The following is a 16554-nucleotide window of genomic DNA, read 5'->3' as shown; positions in this document are numbered from 1 at the left end:
GACACATTTCCCAATGGTAATCTGAGGATGTGACTCTGTGCTTGACGCTTCTGTGCAGTTCTGGCGCTATGGAGACTGGGTGGACGTGGTTATTGATGACTGCCTGCCAACTTACAACAATGAACTGGTTTTCACCAAATCCAACCACCACAATGAGTTCTGGAGCGCTCTGCTGGAGAAGGCTTATGCTAAGTAAGCAGCACTTTAGACTGAGAGGCAGGGCTAGAGGCGAGGAGGTGGACTGCAAAATCCAGCCTGTGTGTGTGTGTGTGTGTGTGTGTGCGTGCGTGTGTGTGTGTGTGTGTGTGTGTGTGTGTGTCTTTAACTGAGAAGATCTGGTCCAGGCAGCAGTGATTCTAAGTAAAACCACTAAGAGTAGAAATAAGACGTGTGTAGGAAATCTTTAGCTTTAGCTTCCCGTAGTGAGCTCTTTAATCCTGCCTTCTTGGTGGCATTGCGAATCCTAGATGAGCGCATTATATCTTCGGAGCTCAGATCCCAGAGTCTGGCTTGGCTCCACCTCATGAGCTTGCAATATATTAATAAAGCCATGTTGTCTCTAAACTTAGAAGCCCCACCCCAGCTACTAATGGCTTTAACAGAGCCCTACCTCAGGTTCAGGGTATAGTGGAAAGCATCAGGAAGTGGGAATAGTGGGTTCCATCCCAGTGTTTCTCCTCTCTGCAGCCTTAGCTGGTCACTTAGCCTCTAGAGCTCAGTTTCTCCATTGTGAAGAAAGGGAATCATAGTACCTATTCCAACAGCTTACAGGCTTGTTGGTGAACTGGATGAGACAACATCACAGGACCCAAGAGTAAAGTTCTGGTGGTAGGGGTACCTGGCTCATGTTTCCTAGAACCCTGTGACCCCAGATTGGTCTTCATCCTCTCTCTAAGGCTCCATGGTTCATATGAAGCCCTGAAAGGTGGGAACACTACAGAGGCCATGGAGGACTTCACAGGAGGAGTAACAGAGTTTTTTGAAATCAAGGATGCTCCCAGAGACATGTACAAGATCATGAAGAAAGCCATCGAGAGGGGCTCCCTCATGGGTTGCTCCATTGATGTAAGTCTAGGGTGTGGGATGCAGGGCAGGAAGCGGCCGACTATTGGGAAGCCTTACCCAGTGACTAGCAGCATAGGGCTTTCCTCTGGGACAGGGTGAATCTACTGTTTTAGGAAGGTGGAACTGGTTCTCAACTTTGAAAACTGGGAATTTCTCAAGGGAGAAGAGTTTGTGGAGATTTTCAATAAAGATATTCAGCAAGGACATTCTAAGCCCTGGAATTTAGGCGGAAATGGGTCCAGAGGCCTATGTCAGTGTAGGCCTCTGTGGTCAGTGTTTCTCAGTCCCAGCATGCCACTATTAAGCTGGCCACACACTTGGCTTATGGACCTGAGCCCACCAGTTCCCTAAGAAAGCCTCCCAGGCATTGAGCTTTGATTGTATCTCTCACTTGGGATACGGGCCTTGTGTTGTAATCTGGGAGAAACTCAGCCTGTGCAACAAAGTGGTGTGAACTGAGACCAGAGCCAAGAGTAAGGGAATGGCAGACTGGCCAGGAGACACACCTTTCCTGGGGGCTGCTCAATGTATAATAAATAGTCTTGGAGATTTCCATGGCTGAGGAAGAGCCCCAAGCTAAATTCCTGTGCCTTCCTCTCCTAATACACCCAGTAGATAGGGAAGCTTGGGAAGATGAGCCAGCGTAAATCACCCATGGATGAATATTTTCTTTCTGCATCACTGTTCTCCATCTTTTCTGCATTCATGCTCTACTTATCTCTACTCTTCTCTTTTGTCTGTCCCCTCCCTTCTTTCTGTCTCCTTCCCTTTCTATCACCCTCCTTTGTTTGCTTTCTCTCCGGCCCCTTCCCCTGCCCTCCCCTCGGGCCTCAGGATGGCACAAACATGACCTATGGAACCTCTCCTTCTGGTCTGAACATGAGGGACTTGATTGAGCGGATGGTGAGGAATATGAATAACTCACATCTCAGGGATTCAGACCTCATCCCTGAGGGATGCTCAGACGACAGACCAACCCGGGTGTGTACGCCTCTGATTGTCAGGGCTGACCATCCCTCCCACCTGCATGACCCGGCCCTGTTGTATGTGGTGTCAGACCTTCCTCAGCAGCCAGCACCTCACACACAGGCTCCTCCTGAGGCCTTCCAAGTGTCTGGGTTGGAATAACTTGCCCCCTCCAAGGCTCCTGAGGAAGGTGCGGGAGGCAGCTTTTGGAGGGAATCTCTGTGAGTGGTCCTTCAAACTCCATGGTCCAGGCAGTTTCTCTGATAACGAATTAACAGACAGAAATACAAGAGAGACTTCATTCATTTTAAAGTACATCTCTCCTTCTAATTTGTTCATTTATGTATGCAACACATATTTATTGAGCTCCTACTAGGCACTAGGCACTCTCCTAGAAAACAAAGAAAATTCTCTCCCCTTTGTTTAGGATTCTAGTGAACAAGCAGTCTCCCCCCAACACCCCCGCCCCAGACCTTATATTCTAGTACTTTTAGAAGTAATACGTGCCATGGAGTAAAGCAGAAGAAAAATTAAGCTATATTTTCCCCATCTAAGGATAATAACGTTTGGTATACGTCCTTCTAGTATTTTTCTATGCATACTATTAATCTAAATTTTTATTTTAAAATAGCTGTCATACTGTATGTACCTCTTTGCAGCATGCTTTTTTTCAGTTAGCTTTATATTCCTAATGTGGCAATGAGAATTATGTTCTTAATGTGTCTCCTCTAACATTTTTTTTAGTCGGCTGCACAATATGCCACCATGCAAATAAGTTATAATTTATCTACCCAATACCTTATTATTGGGAATTTAGATTGTTTTCTTCTTCTGCTCTTGGCTATTATGTTTAAATGTTACGATGAACGTCCTATAAGATACATCTTTGTGTCTGTCCATGATGATTTCCTTAGGACAGATGGCCAGCAGTGGAATAGCTAGGTATGCATAAGTAATGCCACAAGAGTCATTTCAAGTGGCTCCCTGCCCCCCTTCCCTCCCCCCACCGCCTAGAACTGAGAGATGCATGCATCTCCTGCCCCCTCCCTTTCTATTCAGCATGGTCTGGGTCCTATGAAGACTGGAATCTGGAAGAGGCTGAGAGGCAAAAAGCCCTGGCCCTCCACACACCCCTCACCTTGAAAAGGCCTCCAGGCTGCTCCTCTTAAAGCTGTTATGCTATCAGGCAAAGTGAAGCCACAGAGATCCGTCTAGGGCTCACCAGGCTTCGGTGAGCCTTACCCCTCTGCCGAGGATCTCCTGTGGCTGCAAATCTCAGATGGAAGAGCTACCCCTGCCCCCTGAGGCATGGTCATGTCTCAGCAGGACTCTCCTCTGGCCTCCTCAGAATTCTCTCCCTGGGCGCTTTTGATTTCTTGAGCGTGTTCTGGGGGGGTGTGGAGGAAGTGAGGGGATGTGAAGATAAAGGGTTAGACCTACGTGTTTCGTCTAACCCCCTTTTCCCAATCCCTTTCTCTTCCAGGAATAGTCAACCCTGGGTGGGCTCAGGGGAAGGGGAGCCCAATCCAGGGCAGCCTCCATCTGCCCCCACTTCCTCCTCTGCAGGACCCCAAGGGATCCAGAAAGGAGGGCCAGGCACGCTCTCACCCACCTCGTGCCCCAGCTCCATGTCGCTCTCCGACGGTCTGGGGAAACCACTTGTCTGGGCTTCATCTTCTTGGCTCTCTGAAAGGGCTAGTGAGGGCCTTCTCATGGCTGGGAGGCACACTTCCAGGGCACGGAGGAGTCCTCGTCCTCGCAGAACCCAGGACATGAACCAGTGTGAACTTTGTCTCAGGCAGCAACCCCTGACAGCTTGTCTGGTTTTCACTCCACAGACGATTGTTCCAGTTCAGTACGAGACAAGAATGGCCTGCGGGCTGGTCAAAGGCCACGCCTACTCAGTCACTGGGCTGGAGGAGGTGAGCCTGGCGGGACTCGGGACTCGGCGGGACGGGACTTGAGGGGCTACTTGGGTGAACCTCCCGAAGTCAGGACTTGGCTTTCTGTGTCCCTTCACATCTGTAGAATTTGCCTCCAATCAGGCACTCAGGCCAAGCACCTGGGGTTGGAGGAGACCACTGGGACTGGCAGGTGGATCTTGCCACAAGATGGTGCTCAGTTTATGTTTGTTTTTAGTGCTAAAGATAGCAATTGCCCCAACATTTCCAAAGAACAAATAGAAAGCACTTTGGTTTTATGAAGTTGATATCATGGGCTCTTGTGTTCCTTGTTTTTCATGGTCAGTTCCAAGGTTTTGCTCCCCCTGGGATGTCTGGGCTTCACTGGGTCACGTCACAGACAGGAACCTTGTCAGGCCCCTTGTGCACAGTTGGGCGAGTTGTGCCCTGTTCACAGAGATGGGCAGAGAGGGGCAGTCGTCTGCAGCAGCCCATGCAGCAGACAGGAGGAAGGGCCCCTTTTTCTGATTGATCCATCCGGAAGGGACATTTTCTATAGTTCCTCAGCCAGCAGGGGCCGTTTTATCTAATTCACACAGAGGCACCTTGTGCTAGCAGAGCCCTACATTATACTCCCTGCCTCCTGTCCCAAAGCTCTGAATGGCCAGATGTTCGCTGGGAAAATCACTTCTTAGAAGATGGCAAGGTGGTGGCCAAGCCTGACTCCTGCAGACTCAGCCCTAAGGTTCTGACCCATCACCCTGCCATTCCACAGGGGACTTGTGACTAGTGTCCTTGACCGGGGCCAGGCAGGACAGGCCCCTGTACAGGATTCTCTCCCCACTCCCACCCCAGCCCTCAGGGCAAGACAGAAGACCCCCTTTCAGAAAGGGCCCAAAGGGAGAACGCTTTTTCTCTTTGCTCAAGGCCCTGTACAAGGGTGAGAAAGTGAAGCTGGTGCGGCTGCGGAACCCCTGGGGCCAGGTGGAGTGGAATGGCTCCTGGAGTGACAGGTGGGTGCGGGGACCCCACGAATAGGGGACAACAAGGCCTGGGGCAAGGCAGGGCTGGGTACCGAGCCACAAGAGTACTACAAATGCTTGGTCTAAAATCACCCTTAAAACCAAGGATCCGCAGAGGAGAAGAGGGGACGTGGGCTTCAGGGAGGGCTGGGAGCAGAGCCTCGGGAACCTGGGGTCCAGAGAGCTTGCTGATGGCCACTGTCTGGAAAGGAAAGATGTCTAGAAAGCCTGGGCTAGGTCCAGCCAGGAGGGGAGTCTTGATGCAGGGGTCTGGACTGGACAGATGACTTCCCTTCTCGGAATCTCTGTTGCCTTATCTGTAAAATGGGAACAACGTTAGCACCTACCCGGTGGGCTGTTATGAGGAGAAAATGTGGTTGTGTCAGGAGAGCGCGTAACCAGTGCTAAGATTTCCTCTCCCTCACTATCCCCATAAAGAGATGCACAGGCCCTTTGCAAGAACTCGACTGCTTATCACTGAGAGCAAGTGACTGGGGGCAGCAAAAATAGCACACCTGGGGAAGCTGTTATGAAGGCTCCAGAATGTTCACAAAGCCTTTATTGTCCCACCCCAATCACTGGCTCCTGACTCCGCCTCTCTGGTTGGAGAGTAGGCCCTGGAGCTCCTTTATTCCCAAGGCGGGAGAGCAGGACTCAGCAGCTGGGAAGGACCACACCCGGGCTGTGTGTGTCTTTCAGCCCCTGGCTTACCTCAACATACCTCTCATCTCAGGGCACCGTAATTACTGGTTCATTTGGCCATTCATTCACTTAGCAAGTATTCGCTGAGCACCTACTGAATCCCAAGCACAGGTCTAAGCACTGGGGCCCTTCCGTGAGCAGGCAGCCTCGCTTGGTAGACCGATAAGGTGCTGATCCTGGTCTCCTTACCGTTCCCTTCTCTTATCCGTGCGACAAATCCCCATTTCCTCAGTGTGCAGTATGTGCCAGGCCCCATGCTACTGTCTGGGGACTTAGAAACGAACGCAGAGATTCAGGGCCTGCCCTGAGGGCTTTAAGGTCCAGTGGGAAGGACAGAAAAACACTAATCGTTGAGAGAAATGCTATGGTAAGGGTCACAGAGAAGGAGCCCTTCTCCTGGTCTGGGTGGGACAGGAAGAGAGAGAGTTGCCTGGAGGGAGTGGCATTTGAACTGGGCTCTCTGCTCTGGGAAGGCCCTCGGTGCCCCATCGGTTGTCCACTCCACTGGCCCGAGTCACCCATGGGGACCCTCGCTGTGTCCTCCAGTCTCAGATCTTGGTGTCCGGCCTTAACTCACTTTCTGCCAACACGTCCACTGCAGGGATCACTGATTAGTGGCGCCCAGCCTCAGTCACACAAGGAGACCCTCCCCCCAACTCCCGGCCACCGTGCCCCTCCTGCTGGTCTCAGGAATCTCCACTTCCCCTCCGGTATTCCCTGGTTCCAAGCACTTCCTCAATCCCTTGCCTCTCCGAACTAGTTTAGTTTCATTCTCCTCCACACGCCTGAAACACAAATGTGCTTTATTTCCTCCTTCTTCGGGAGAAAGAGTGTGTAAAACTGCCCAGCCTTTTAAAACACAAAACGGGGATGTTTCGTGGGGTGGCAGGAGGAAGGAGAAGTTTACATGTCTGGTCTTTTCTCTCAGTAACTCAGACAGTTACTTATTAGATGACGGGTCTGTTCTAAAAGTTTTGCACGCGTTATTTCATTTCTTGCTCATCACAGCCCTGTGAGTAGGTGATATAATCATTCCCCTTTTGCAGTTGAGAAGACAGGAGCTGAGAGGGGTGAAGTGACTTGCCCAAGGTTACAGCTAGTACTGGTATGATTAAATTGAAATCCCAGTTTACCTATTTCCAGAGCCCAACTCCTAACTTTAAAGTGTGAGGAATGGTTAAAGATTCAGCCAGAGAAGAGTCAAGCCCTTATAAACCATTCAAACAGTGTGGTCTTAATCCTGAGGATGGTGGGAAGCAAGTATTGGGTTTTACACTGAGGGTATCAGACCAGATCTGCATTTCGATGGTTCACACTGGCTGCAGTTTGGAGATGACCTATTCTCTGAACTTATTCATATTTCTCCGACACCTCCTGTCCCAACTCACACCAGGCCTTCCCTTTCTTTTTCCTTCCCTAACTCCTCCACTCTCCCTCCAGTTGGAAGGACTGGAGCTTTGTGGACAAGAACGAGAAGGCCCGTCTGCAACACCAGGTCACGGAGGATGGAGAGTTCTGGTGAGTCCAGGACCCAAGAGGACCCTGCAGGGTAAGGGACGGGGTGGGAGCGGAAATCTCAAGCCTCCATCCCCGGACAGAGGCCGTCAGATTCCAGCCCTTGGGACATCTGGGCCCTGTTCTCCAAATCCAGCCAGAGACCCAGCAAGACTGAGGTTTTGAGAGGAGCCCAAGAGTCATGGTGATGACTGAGCCCAGGACCGGGCCAGCACGCTGTGGCTCCCACCTCTCTGTGCCCCTCCACCACACACACTGCTCCAGCCACTTGGCTCCCTCCCGGCCTCCGCGGGGCTGCTTCCTGAGCCGAGGAAGCTCTACTTACTCTGCTCAGTCAATGCCCCCCTCACCCTCACTCAGATCATTTCTACTCAGCCTTCAAGTCTCAGATTAAAGGGAACTTTCTTCAGGATCCCCTTGTTTTCCTCAGGATTGGGATTAATTTATCTGTGATACCCACCACCTTTAAAATTGCTTGCTTCATCGTCTGTCCTTCCCCAACTGTCTCTCTTTCCCCTGGCCCAGTGCCTGAGCCCGGTGGAGTGGCACACAGTAGCACTTTGGAGAACTGAATTGCTGCCCCATCAAGAACACGAGTTTGAGTCGTTATTGCAAGGGATACATCAGAGCTGACAGTACTGACCCTAAAAAGGAAGGACAGGGTCCTCTCTAGGATCATGACCAAGTGGCTCTAGACTATTTCACTGTGCTGTGTTAGCCCTGGAGTCTTACCTTTCCCAGCCTCCCATATGGGTCTCTCTCTTCTTCCAACCTCTCAGGATGTCCTATGACGATTTCATCTACCATTTCACAAAGCTGGAGATCTGCAACCTCACAGCTGATGCCCTGGAGTCCGACAAGCTTCAGGCTTGGACAGTGTCCGTGAACGAGGGCCGCTGGGTGAGGGGCTGCTCTGCTGGAGGCTGCCGCAACTTCCCAGGTGGGAGATGCTCTGGATGGGGGAAGGGTCCAAGCAGAACAAGTTCCAGGTAGAAGGGTATTAACTAGCATTTGCTGAGTCTCTACGAAGTCCCAGACACACATTATCTTATTAAACTGTCCCCATTTTACTGAGAAGGACACCTCCATGCTGAGGAGTTTGCATTAAGGAGCTGGTAACAACCTTTAAGCAGGTTATTATGTCAGAACAGGATTGTGTTCATAATGCTGAGGATGGGACTGGAGGACTGAGTTAGCAGCATCTGCAAGAATTCAAGCCAGAGATGAGGAAAGCCTAGGCCAAGTCAGAAGCAGCAGAGATGGTGTGGGGGGCAGGTTGAGGGGAGGGAATACTGGGTGATGTGGAGAAGGAAGAACGACTTCAAGATTCCCATTCTGGGGGCCTGAGTACATGGTGCCAGGGAGGTAACATGAAACACACAAGAGAAAAACAATCGGTGATTTTTTTTGTTTGTTTTTTTTTGGGGTGGAGTCAGTTGTGGGGAGGGGAGGGCAGGGAGGGGAGTTTACTTTGGGACATGGGAAGTCTGAGGCACCTGTAAATATCCAGATGAAGATGTGTGATAGAGAACTGGATGCATAGATAAGAATGATACTTGACTCTACGATAGGGACTCAATATAGATTTGTGGAAGGAAGGAAGAAAGGATGGAAAGAAGAGAGGAAGGAAAGGAGGGAAGGAGGGAAGAAGGGAGTGAAGGGAGGGAGGAAGAAAAAAAGAAAGATAAAAGGGACAAAGGGAGAGAGTCAAAAGAGAGATTGAGGCTGGGATCTGCAGCTCAAGCATCACCAGCATGCAAGGAGCAGTTCGAAAGTGGGAGTTGATAAGACAGCCTAGGGAGGTCGAATGATGGGGTGAGAGAAGAGGCCTAGGACCAAATCCCAGGGACCAACAACACTGACGAGGCAGGTGAGGAAAGTGAAACCATCAGCAAAGACAGAGAATGAAAGTTCAGAGAGGAAGGAGGAGCCACGCAGGCATCAGTGCAGCTCCACCTGTATAAAGGTGTAAAGGCTACCCCCCACACACCAAATAATTAGACAAATGCCTGGATCAGTTTTTTTCCGTACATATTTGAGCACCTAGGTGTGGTGGGATAGAGATAAGTAGGTTCCCTCTGTCTCATCTCCCGTCCTGCCTTGTCTCTGAGAGGCAGATCTGAATGTACAATTCCTTTCTGCGGGGCACAGACACTTTCTGGACCAACCCTCAGTACCGTCTGAAGCTCCTGGAGGAGGATGACGACCCTGACGAGTCCGAGGTGATCTGCAGCTTCCTGGTGGCCCTGATGCAGAAGAACCGGCGGAAGGACCGGAAGCTGGGGGCCAACCTCTTCACCATCGGCTTTGCCATCTACGAGGTGCGCCGTCCCTGATCAGCTTCAGACCACCTTTTCAGGAAGGAGGCTTTCAGGGGGCTTCCCGAGGGGTCCCCTGGCTTCCCCAATACCCATGATCCCCCCAAACTCCTGATATCGGGCCCACTTGTGTCAGAATCGCTTAGAAGTTTGTAACGAGTGGAAAAAAAACCCCGTGTAGGGGAGGTGGAGGGGGGCCAGGGTAGGTACACGGGGAGTCAGACCCCTGCATTTGCTCTATGATTGCCAGCATGCCCTTCTGGCAAGCTTTCCGTCCCCATTCAGATCTGAAATCACAGAATCTGAGCACCTTCCTTTTCTGTTTCTCCCCAAGGTTCCCAAAGAGGTATAGAAGTGGACCAGCCAGCAGTGCGTGTGCAGCGTTACCTGGGGGCCTGTGTCCACCTGTGGCACATCGGGGAGCCTCCTGTGGGGTTTGTGGGCAGGACTACCATAGGAGAGGGCCTTGCCCTCATTACTCAACTCCAGAGCCAGGGCCTCAGGGTACTACATGGCCTCCTGACCACCGCCCCTACAATGTGCCCTTTCACCCCTCCCGCCAGAGACCGTTGCACACTCACACACTCGCTCACACTCACACAGTCACACAGACACATTCTGAGGCTCACTGCCCTCTTTGGGGTGGAGGGATCGCTTCCCTCAGACCCCAGCCACAGCTCCCCCTGCCTCCTTGGGGTCCTTCCTGGAGGTGATCTGGAGCTAAGCAGCAGCAGTTCTGGTAAGTGGCCGAGTGGGGGATGCCAGAGTTGACACTCACTTCTGCATCACAACAGAAAAGGAAGGGGATATGGATGAAGTAGGGAGCTCCAGGGATGTTGAACTATTCGAGGCCTTAGGAATCAGAAGTTGGTAGGTCATGACTGTGAAATGGGTGACCAGGGAATCGGCAAGGAGGACTCCCTGGAGGAGGACTGAGCAGGACAGGGCGTCCCTCCTGGGGGGCTCAGGTCCCTTGGGCTCTTCTCTCCCTCAGATGCACGGGAACAAGCAGCACCTGCAGAAGGACTTCTTCCTGTACAACGCCTCCAAGGCCAGGAGCAAAACCTACATCAACATGCGGGAGGTGTCTGAGCGCTTCCGCCTGCCTCCCAGCGAGTACGTCATTGTGCCCTCCACCTACGAGCCCCACCAGGAGGGGGAATTCATCCTCCGGGTCTTCTCTGAAAAGAGGAACCTCTCTGAGTGAGTCCCAGCCTGGCTTTTCCCTCTAAGAGCCCACATGGCCCATTCCAGAGATTAGAGGTGTGAGGCAGCTGGACAGGTCTCCTCCAGGAGTCCTGGGATATGCTGACCAGGCTGTACCTCTTCCCCTGTTCCCAAGCCACTGGCCACTTCTCCCCTATATCTATCCATCCCACAGATAGTTATCGAGCACCTGCTATGTCCCAGGCACTCTTCCTCTAGGCACTGAGGATACAGCAGTGAATTAAACAGAAGGAAATCCCTGCCCTCATGGAGCTTAACATTCTAGCATGAGATGACAATGTACAGGAAAAAATATACTGAGTATATTAGATTTAGATAAGTGATAAGGAGAAAAAATAAAGTGGGAAGAGGGATAGGAGCAGTTGGGGTTGATTGAACTTTTAGGATTAGGATGACCAGGGAGGGCAGCAAGGCCACATCCTGCCCTCTTGGTCATCAGAGATGAGTTCATAGGTCCTGCCACTTTGACCTCTGTCCCTAAAAGAAGCACAAGGTCCATGGATAGGTGGCTGGGTAATGCATTTGGGTAAATCTGGACAAAGCCAACAAGAAGCCCTGTGTCTGCACTTGGCTGCAGGGAATGATACCTGTGGTGGGGGATGTTAGTTCCTGGGGTTCTCTTGAGGTCAGTGCCAACTTGACTCTGAGAAGCCAGGTGACCTGAGCAAATCCCCTCTGTGCTTCCTACTTACTCCTGGTGACACTGAGATACCCTCAATGTTTGTGTCCCTCACAGGGAAGTTGAGAATACAATCTCCGTGGATCGGCCAGTGGTAAGTGGTTTGGCTCTCATGTGTGAGAAGGCCCAGGGCACAGGCGGGTGATGGAGGGGAGAGTGGGTATCAGCAGAGGGACGTGGGAGTCTGGGGTGTGCAGAGCAATTACTCCGTGTTACTGCAACTTCTGTGTGGCATGGCCTGAAGTCATGGGCCTTACGTCCTGGGGATATTTAGTTAGTCCAGGGGCTAGAAAGACAGAAAAGAGTCCTAGAAGGAGCAGCAGTTTGAACAATTAGGGGGAGGGATCAAGGCCACAGGAAGGGATGACAACAGCTGCAGCCAGCTCTGGATTCTGAGTTAGAATCTCACATAGAAAAAAAACAGCCCTACACTGGCTCTGGAGTCAGCGTCAAAACCCGGTTCCTCCACCTGCCAGCTCTATGACCTAGACAAGTTATGTAACTCGTCTGACTCAGTTTCCTACTCTGTAAAATAGGGATGGTAATATGTGCCTTGCAAGGCTTTTGTGAGCTTTGAATCAATGAGATCATGTACATGAAGGGTCTGGCAAAGCACGGGCCCTTAAATGGTTATTATTGTTCATGTGTTTTACATCTTACAAGGTACTTCTCACATGTGTCATCTCACTTGATCCTTGCAAGGTTTCTGAGATGTAATAATAAGGTCATTCTCCCTGATTTTCAAGTAAGGAAGCAGAGGCTCAGTGGGGTTAAATGGCTCCCTTGAATTCACAGAGCTTGTAAATGGCAAGGCTGGAACTCACATCCAGATTCTCTGAGCCCAGACTCAGGCTCTCTCCCCCATCCCATGCCGAGGCCTGTCCCGACCCCCCCCAGGGTGGGAGGCCCAGGGTTAGATGCACAGAGCTGGTGTGTGCTGGGGTCTCCTTATGTTGAGGAGTCTTGTGACTGCCTTGGACTTTGGGCTCTGGCTAATAAATTGTCCCTTGTGTTCTGTGGGTGTGTCCTGGGCCAATAAGAGGACAGAAAATGCCCCACTGAGTTGTCTTCTGGGTAGTGACACTCATGGTTCTAATCCTGACCCTGTGCTAGTGGCAGATCTCCAAGTGCCTTCTGAATTATCACAGATGTTGGTTTTAGTATTAAGTGCATTTGGTGCTAGTCTCATCTTTTGAATGTCAGTAATCAGTGTATTTATCAGACGTTGCAAACTCAAAAGCTTACGGGGACTGGCAGGTCACCTACCTGAGTGAAGCAGGCAGGCATGGGGGTTTTGGTGTCCCTACACTGGTATATTTGCCTGTAGTTCTCAACTGACACTTGGTTTCAGTGCGGAGAGACAACTGGTGTGGTGGTGTCTGTAGCAATCTGGAGGGTGCAGAGAGCTGCTGCTCCCAGCTCCCTGGATTGCTGTCACAGGGGGTCACAGGCCTGTGCAGCCTGCCAGACCTTCTAATTTTACCAAAAAAACAAACCCCAAAACTCTGTAAGTCAAATAAAATTCATGTTCAGGCCAGTTTGGGTGAGCCACTTTTTTTGGTGTTTTAGTAACCAACTTCATTAAAAAATACAAAACATCTGCCAGAAGATCCCCTTCCTTGGCCATGTCCAATAGCAGAGTGGACTATAGAAGCAAAGCCATAGCAGCCGCCAGTCTCTGGGCCTGGAGAAGTCTCTTCTCTTTTCACCCTCCAGTCCCATTTGGCTCCATGTGACCTGGATTTCTTGACCCTGGAACCTCACCCCACACTGAGGACCAGGTCACAGGGAAGCCAAAAGCCACTGGGTTTTCTGGGAACTTGCTTTTCACTTATTCTGCATTTATTATTTCCTTTCCTTGTGCAGAAGAAGAAAAAAACCAAGGTGGGTGTAAGAGGGTGAGTGGGCAGAGAGCATGGCGTGTGTGTGCGCATGAGCATGCGTGCACTGGACTTGCCCCCTCCCCCGCAGCCCTCCACCTCCTTCCCTGAGCTCCTGTGGCATCTGTGGGTACACAGCAACGATAGCTAACTCTTGCCGAGCGGAGGCTACGTGCCAGGCACTCTTCTAGGTGTTTTCCATGGATTCTCTCAACCCTCACAGCAACTCTATCAGATTGGTACAGGCAGACCTCGGAGATATTGCAGGTTCAGTTCCAGACCAGCACAATAAAGCAAGTATCGGAATAAAGCAAGTCACATGAATTTTTTGGTTTCCCAGTGCATATAAAAGTTATGTGTACACTATACTGTAGTCTATTAAATGTGCAATAGCATTAAAACTAAAAAAAAAGTACATACCTTAATTAAAAATACTTTATTGCTAAAAAATGCTAATCATCATCTGAACCTTCAGCAAGTCAGAGTAGTAACATCAAAGATCACTGACTGCAGACCACCATAACAAATAACATAATAGTGAAAAAGTCTGAAATACTGCAAGAATTACCAAAATGACACAGACACACAAAGTGAGCAAATGTTCTTGGGAAAATGGCACCGATAGACTTGCTCAACACGGGGTTGCCACAAATCTTCCATTTGTAAAAAGTGCAGTATTTGCAAAGCACAATGTAACAAGGTATGTCTGTACTACTATTATCTCCATTTTCAAAGGAAGAAAAGGTACAGGCAGATTGACTAACTTGCCCAAGACCACACAGCCAGTAAGTGGCAGAGCCAGCCCTTGGAACCAGGAGGTCTGGCTGGAACCAGGAGGTCTCTGCAGTCTGTCCTCTGAACCACCACCTTATATTGCCCGCTCACAAGAGGGAGAGGATGGCCCTCCAGTGAAAATGGGCCTGACATGGGGGTCCTGCACAAACCAGAAGGAGCACCTCTTCTTTCTCAGAAACCGGTTTGGCTAAGCTAAGCAAGGCTTGATTCTTGCGGGTAATGGCAATGGGTTCTGTCCCTCAAGGGACAGTGCGAGTTGTGTGAGGATTTCCATGGAGAGTGAGGGCCTTGTGATGCCAGCTGCCTGCTCTGCAGACAGGACAGCTCCTTCTCCCCCCTCTATTTCCCTGCCTGCTCCCCACTCCTTTTTTCTTAGCTTTCTGCGGAAGGGGCGGTGAGGACGCCCAGAGGGACTGTCACTGCCAGGGCTCTTGTTCCAGGTGAAGCCTGTTGCAAATCCCCTCCTAGACAGTGACCTCTCTCTCTGAACTAAGCCCCCCTAAGTCATGGGCCCTGATGGACTCTGCTTGCTGTGCGTGTCCAGACGGCAAAGGGGAAAGGGGAAGAGAAGCTTCACTGGCACAGCCCCAGAGGAGCTGCTCAACGTGACTGCTTTAAAGGGGAGAAACGAGGAGAGCTACCTGGGCAGCTTCCCCTCCTGGGGTCTTAAGGAATAGTCCCTCCTGGGTGTCCTGGTTAAGACCACTTTGCTGTAAGAACACCATCACTAAAGGTGACCATGTGTGCTAAGAGCATCTCAGGGGCCTCAGACGAAAGCTTCCATCTTCCACCAAGGTCACTGTTTCCCTTGTGTGGTTTTGGAACTCGAGATTACAGTTGTAATCAACCCCATCCTTGCTCCATTCACCCCATAACTTCCCCATAGTCTTCAGGGTGGTAGTGCCTACAATAACGGTGCCCCTTTTAGAATTCTGGTTTGACCACCCAGAGTGCCATCCAGAAATGACTGACCTTTGGGCATCCTCAAGCCCACGGAGCAGTAGCCATAGTCTATCAGACAAGGTTTGGTGTTAAGTGTTCATGACAGCATCTGGAAGGATCCGTCATAGGGGTCCTCCAAGCACTGGTGCTGATGCAGACCAGAGCTGAGATTCATCAAGCACCTAAGCACCTAACACTGCATATTAAGGCACTGTGCTGGGGGTAAAATATACATTGTTTTCATTACAACAGTATCTACAAGGTAGGTGCTGTTATGATTCCCCTTTTATAGGTGAGGGAAAAGACTCAGAAGTACTTGCCTAAGGACACACAACTAATGGAACTGGAAATCATATTTGTTTGCTCCAAAACCCATGTTTCTTGCCCTCAGCTCTCTGGTGCAGGCCCCTTATACTCTATTGCCTGTGTTGCCCAGACCCACACTTGGGACCCAAGATGTGTGCCTGCCAGAGGTGCCCCATGGCCACACCATGTCCATGGGCACACATCCCCGCCTCAGACTGTGAGCCCCACTTGCTCTGGGATTCCCTACAAGCATCAGTTACTCGAACAAGACCCTTTGCTTGGAAGGCAGAGCAACCCAAGGTATTTGGGGCCTGCTGGGAGCCAAAGCCGGGGAAGCTCTTTCCATAGGTCTGTCCATTTATGCTGTCCCAGACGAACAGTATGGAAAGGCAAATGGGGACTCAGCGGTCAGGTTCCACTTCTGCTCTGAGAGACTCTGATTGCCCCCTTGCTCTCTGCACTGCAGCCACCAGCCCAGCCTTTCTCCTCTGGCTTTCCCTGTGGGATGTATACACCAAGCAGTACTGGCACAGCATGGCAGCTGCTCTCCACCCTTTTATATCCTCCTCACTTGCATGAGCATGTCTGGCAAATACCCCTTATACTTGTGTAGCATCTTAAATGTTTTTGCAATACAATTTTACATTCAGTATCCCATGTGATCCCCATAAGAGCCCAATGAGAAAGGCAAAGCAGGTTTTATCATCCCCATTAATGGATGAGTAAACCGAGTCCAGAGGATATTTCTCAGATGTGAGGGGTACGGCTGGGACGCCAGCCAAGTGTTCTGACCTCACTCACTGACCATGCCATTAATCAGACTCCTTTTTTCAATGTGTCCTCTGCCGAGTCCTAGCGGTTCCTTGGAGGTGCCTCAGTAGCTGCCACGGTGATGTGCGGATGCTGAGGGAAAAGAGCTCTGCCTTCTTCATCGAGCAGAGAAGCTCTGTTTTTAATGACTTCCGGGGAAATTTAATTTGAACAGGGCTTCCATTTGAAAAAACAAAAAATCTACAAAAGACTTGAAAATCACTGCACTAGATCATGCTGCTTTTAGCATTCTTAGCATTTTCACGTGTACTAACTACATTGCTTAATCCTCATAATTCTACCATGAGGAGATAAGGAACTGAAGTCCAGAGAGACTTAGCATCTTTCCCCAAGTCACACAGCTTGTTAGTGGCAGAGATGGAGGTTTGAACGGAGGTTCAGGAACTCCCAACTCTGCTCTTTCCC

The 16554-nt window shown here is 50.5% G+C and overlaps 1 protein-coding gene across 8 annotated transcripts in view; it reads left to right on the top strand.

Moving 5' to 3' along the window:
• Positions 1-16554, top strand: part of CAPN3 (calpain 3) — a 49346-nt gene that overhangs the window by 28247 nt on the left and 4545 nt on the right. For 2 of the 8 annotated variants that reach the window (XM_007460134.1, XM_007460136.1), the window contains exons 4-13: positions 59-192; positions 897-1065; positions 3870-3953; positions 4860-4945; positions 7097-7174; positions 7951-8111; positions 9323-9492; positions 9824-9835; positions 10484-10692; positions 11453-11489. In XM_007460134.1, the coding sequence (XP_007460196.1) occupies positions 59-192; positions 897-1065; positions 3870-3953; positions 4860-4945; positions 7097-7174; positions 7951-8111; positions 9323-9492; positions 9824-9835; positions 10484-10692; positions 11453-11489 (1140 nt within the window). Of the gene's footprint in view, positions 1-58; positions 193-896; positions 1066-1899; positions 2047-3869; positions 3954-4859; positions 4946-7096; positions 7175-7950; positions 8112-9322; positions 9493-9823; positions 9836-10081; positions 10229-10483; positions 10693-11452; positions 11494-13261; positions 13280-16554 lie in introns of those variants that run through there. The other 6 variants (XM_007460135.1, XM_007460137.1, XM_007460131.1 and 3 more) reach the window with 5 other exon arrangements.

This window comes from Lipotes vexillifer, unplaced genomic scaffold (genome assembly GCF_000442215.2).
Source record: "Lipotes vexillifer unplaced genomic scaffold, Lipotes_vexillifer_v1.1 scaffold408, whole genome shotgun sequence".
NCBI lineage: Eukaryota > Metazoa > Chordata > Mammalia > Artiodactyla > Lipotidae > Lipotes > Lipotes vexillifer.
Note: the sequence above shows the minus strand (reverse complement) of the source record. Positions and strands in the feature narration are given on the sequence as shown.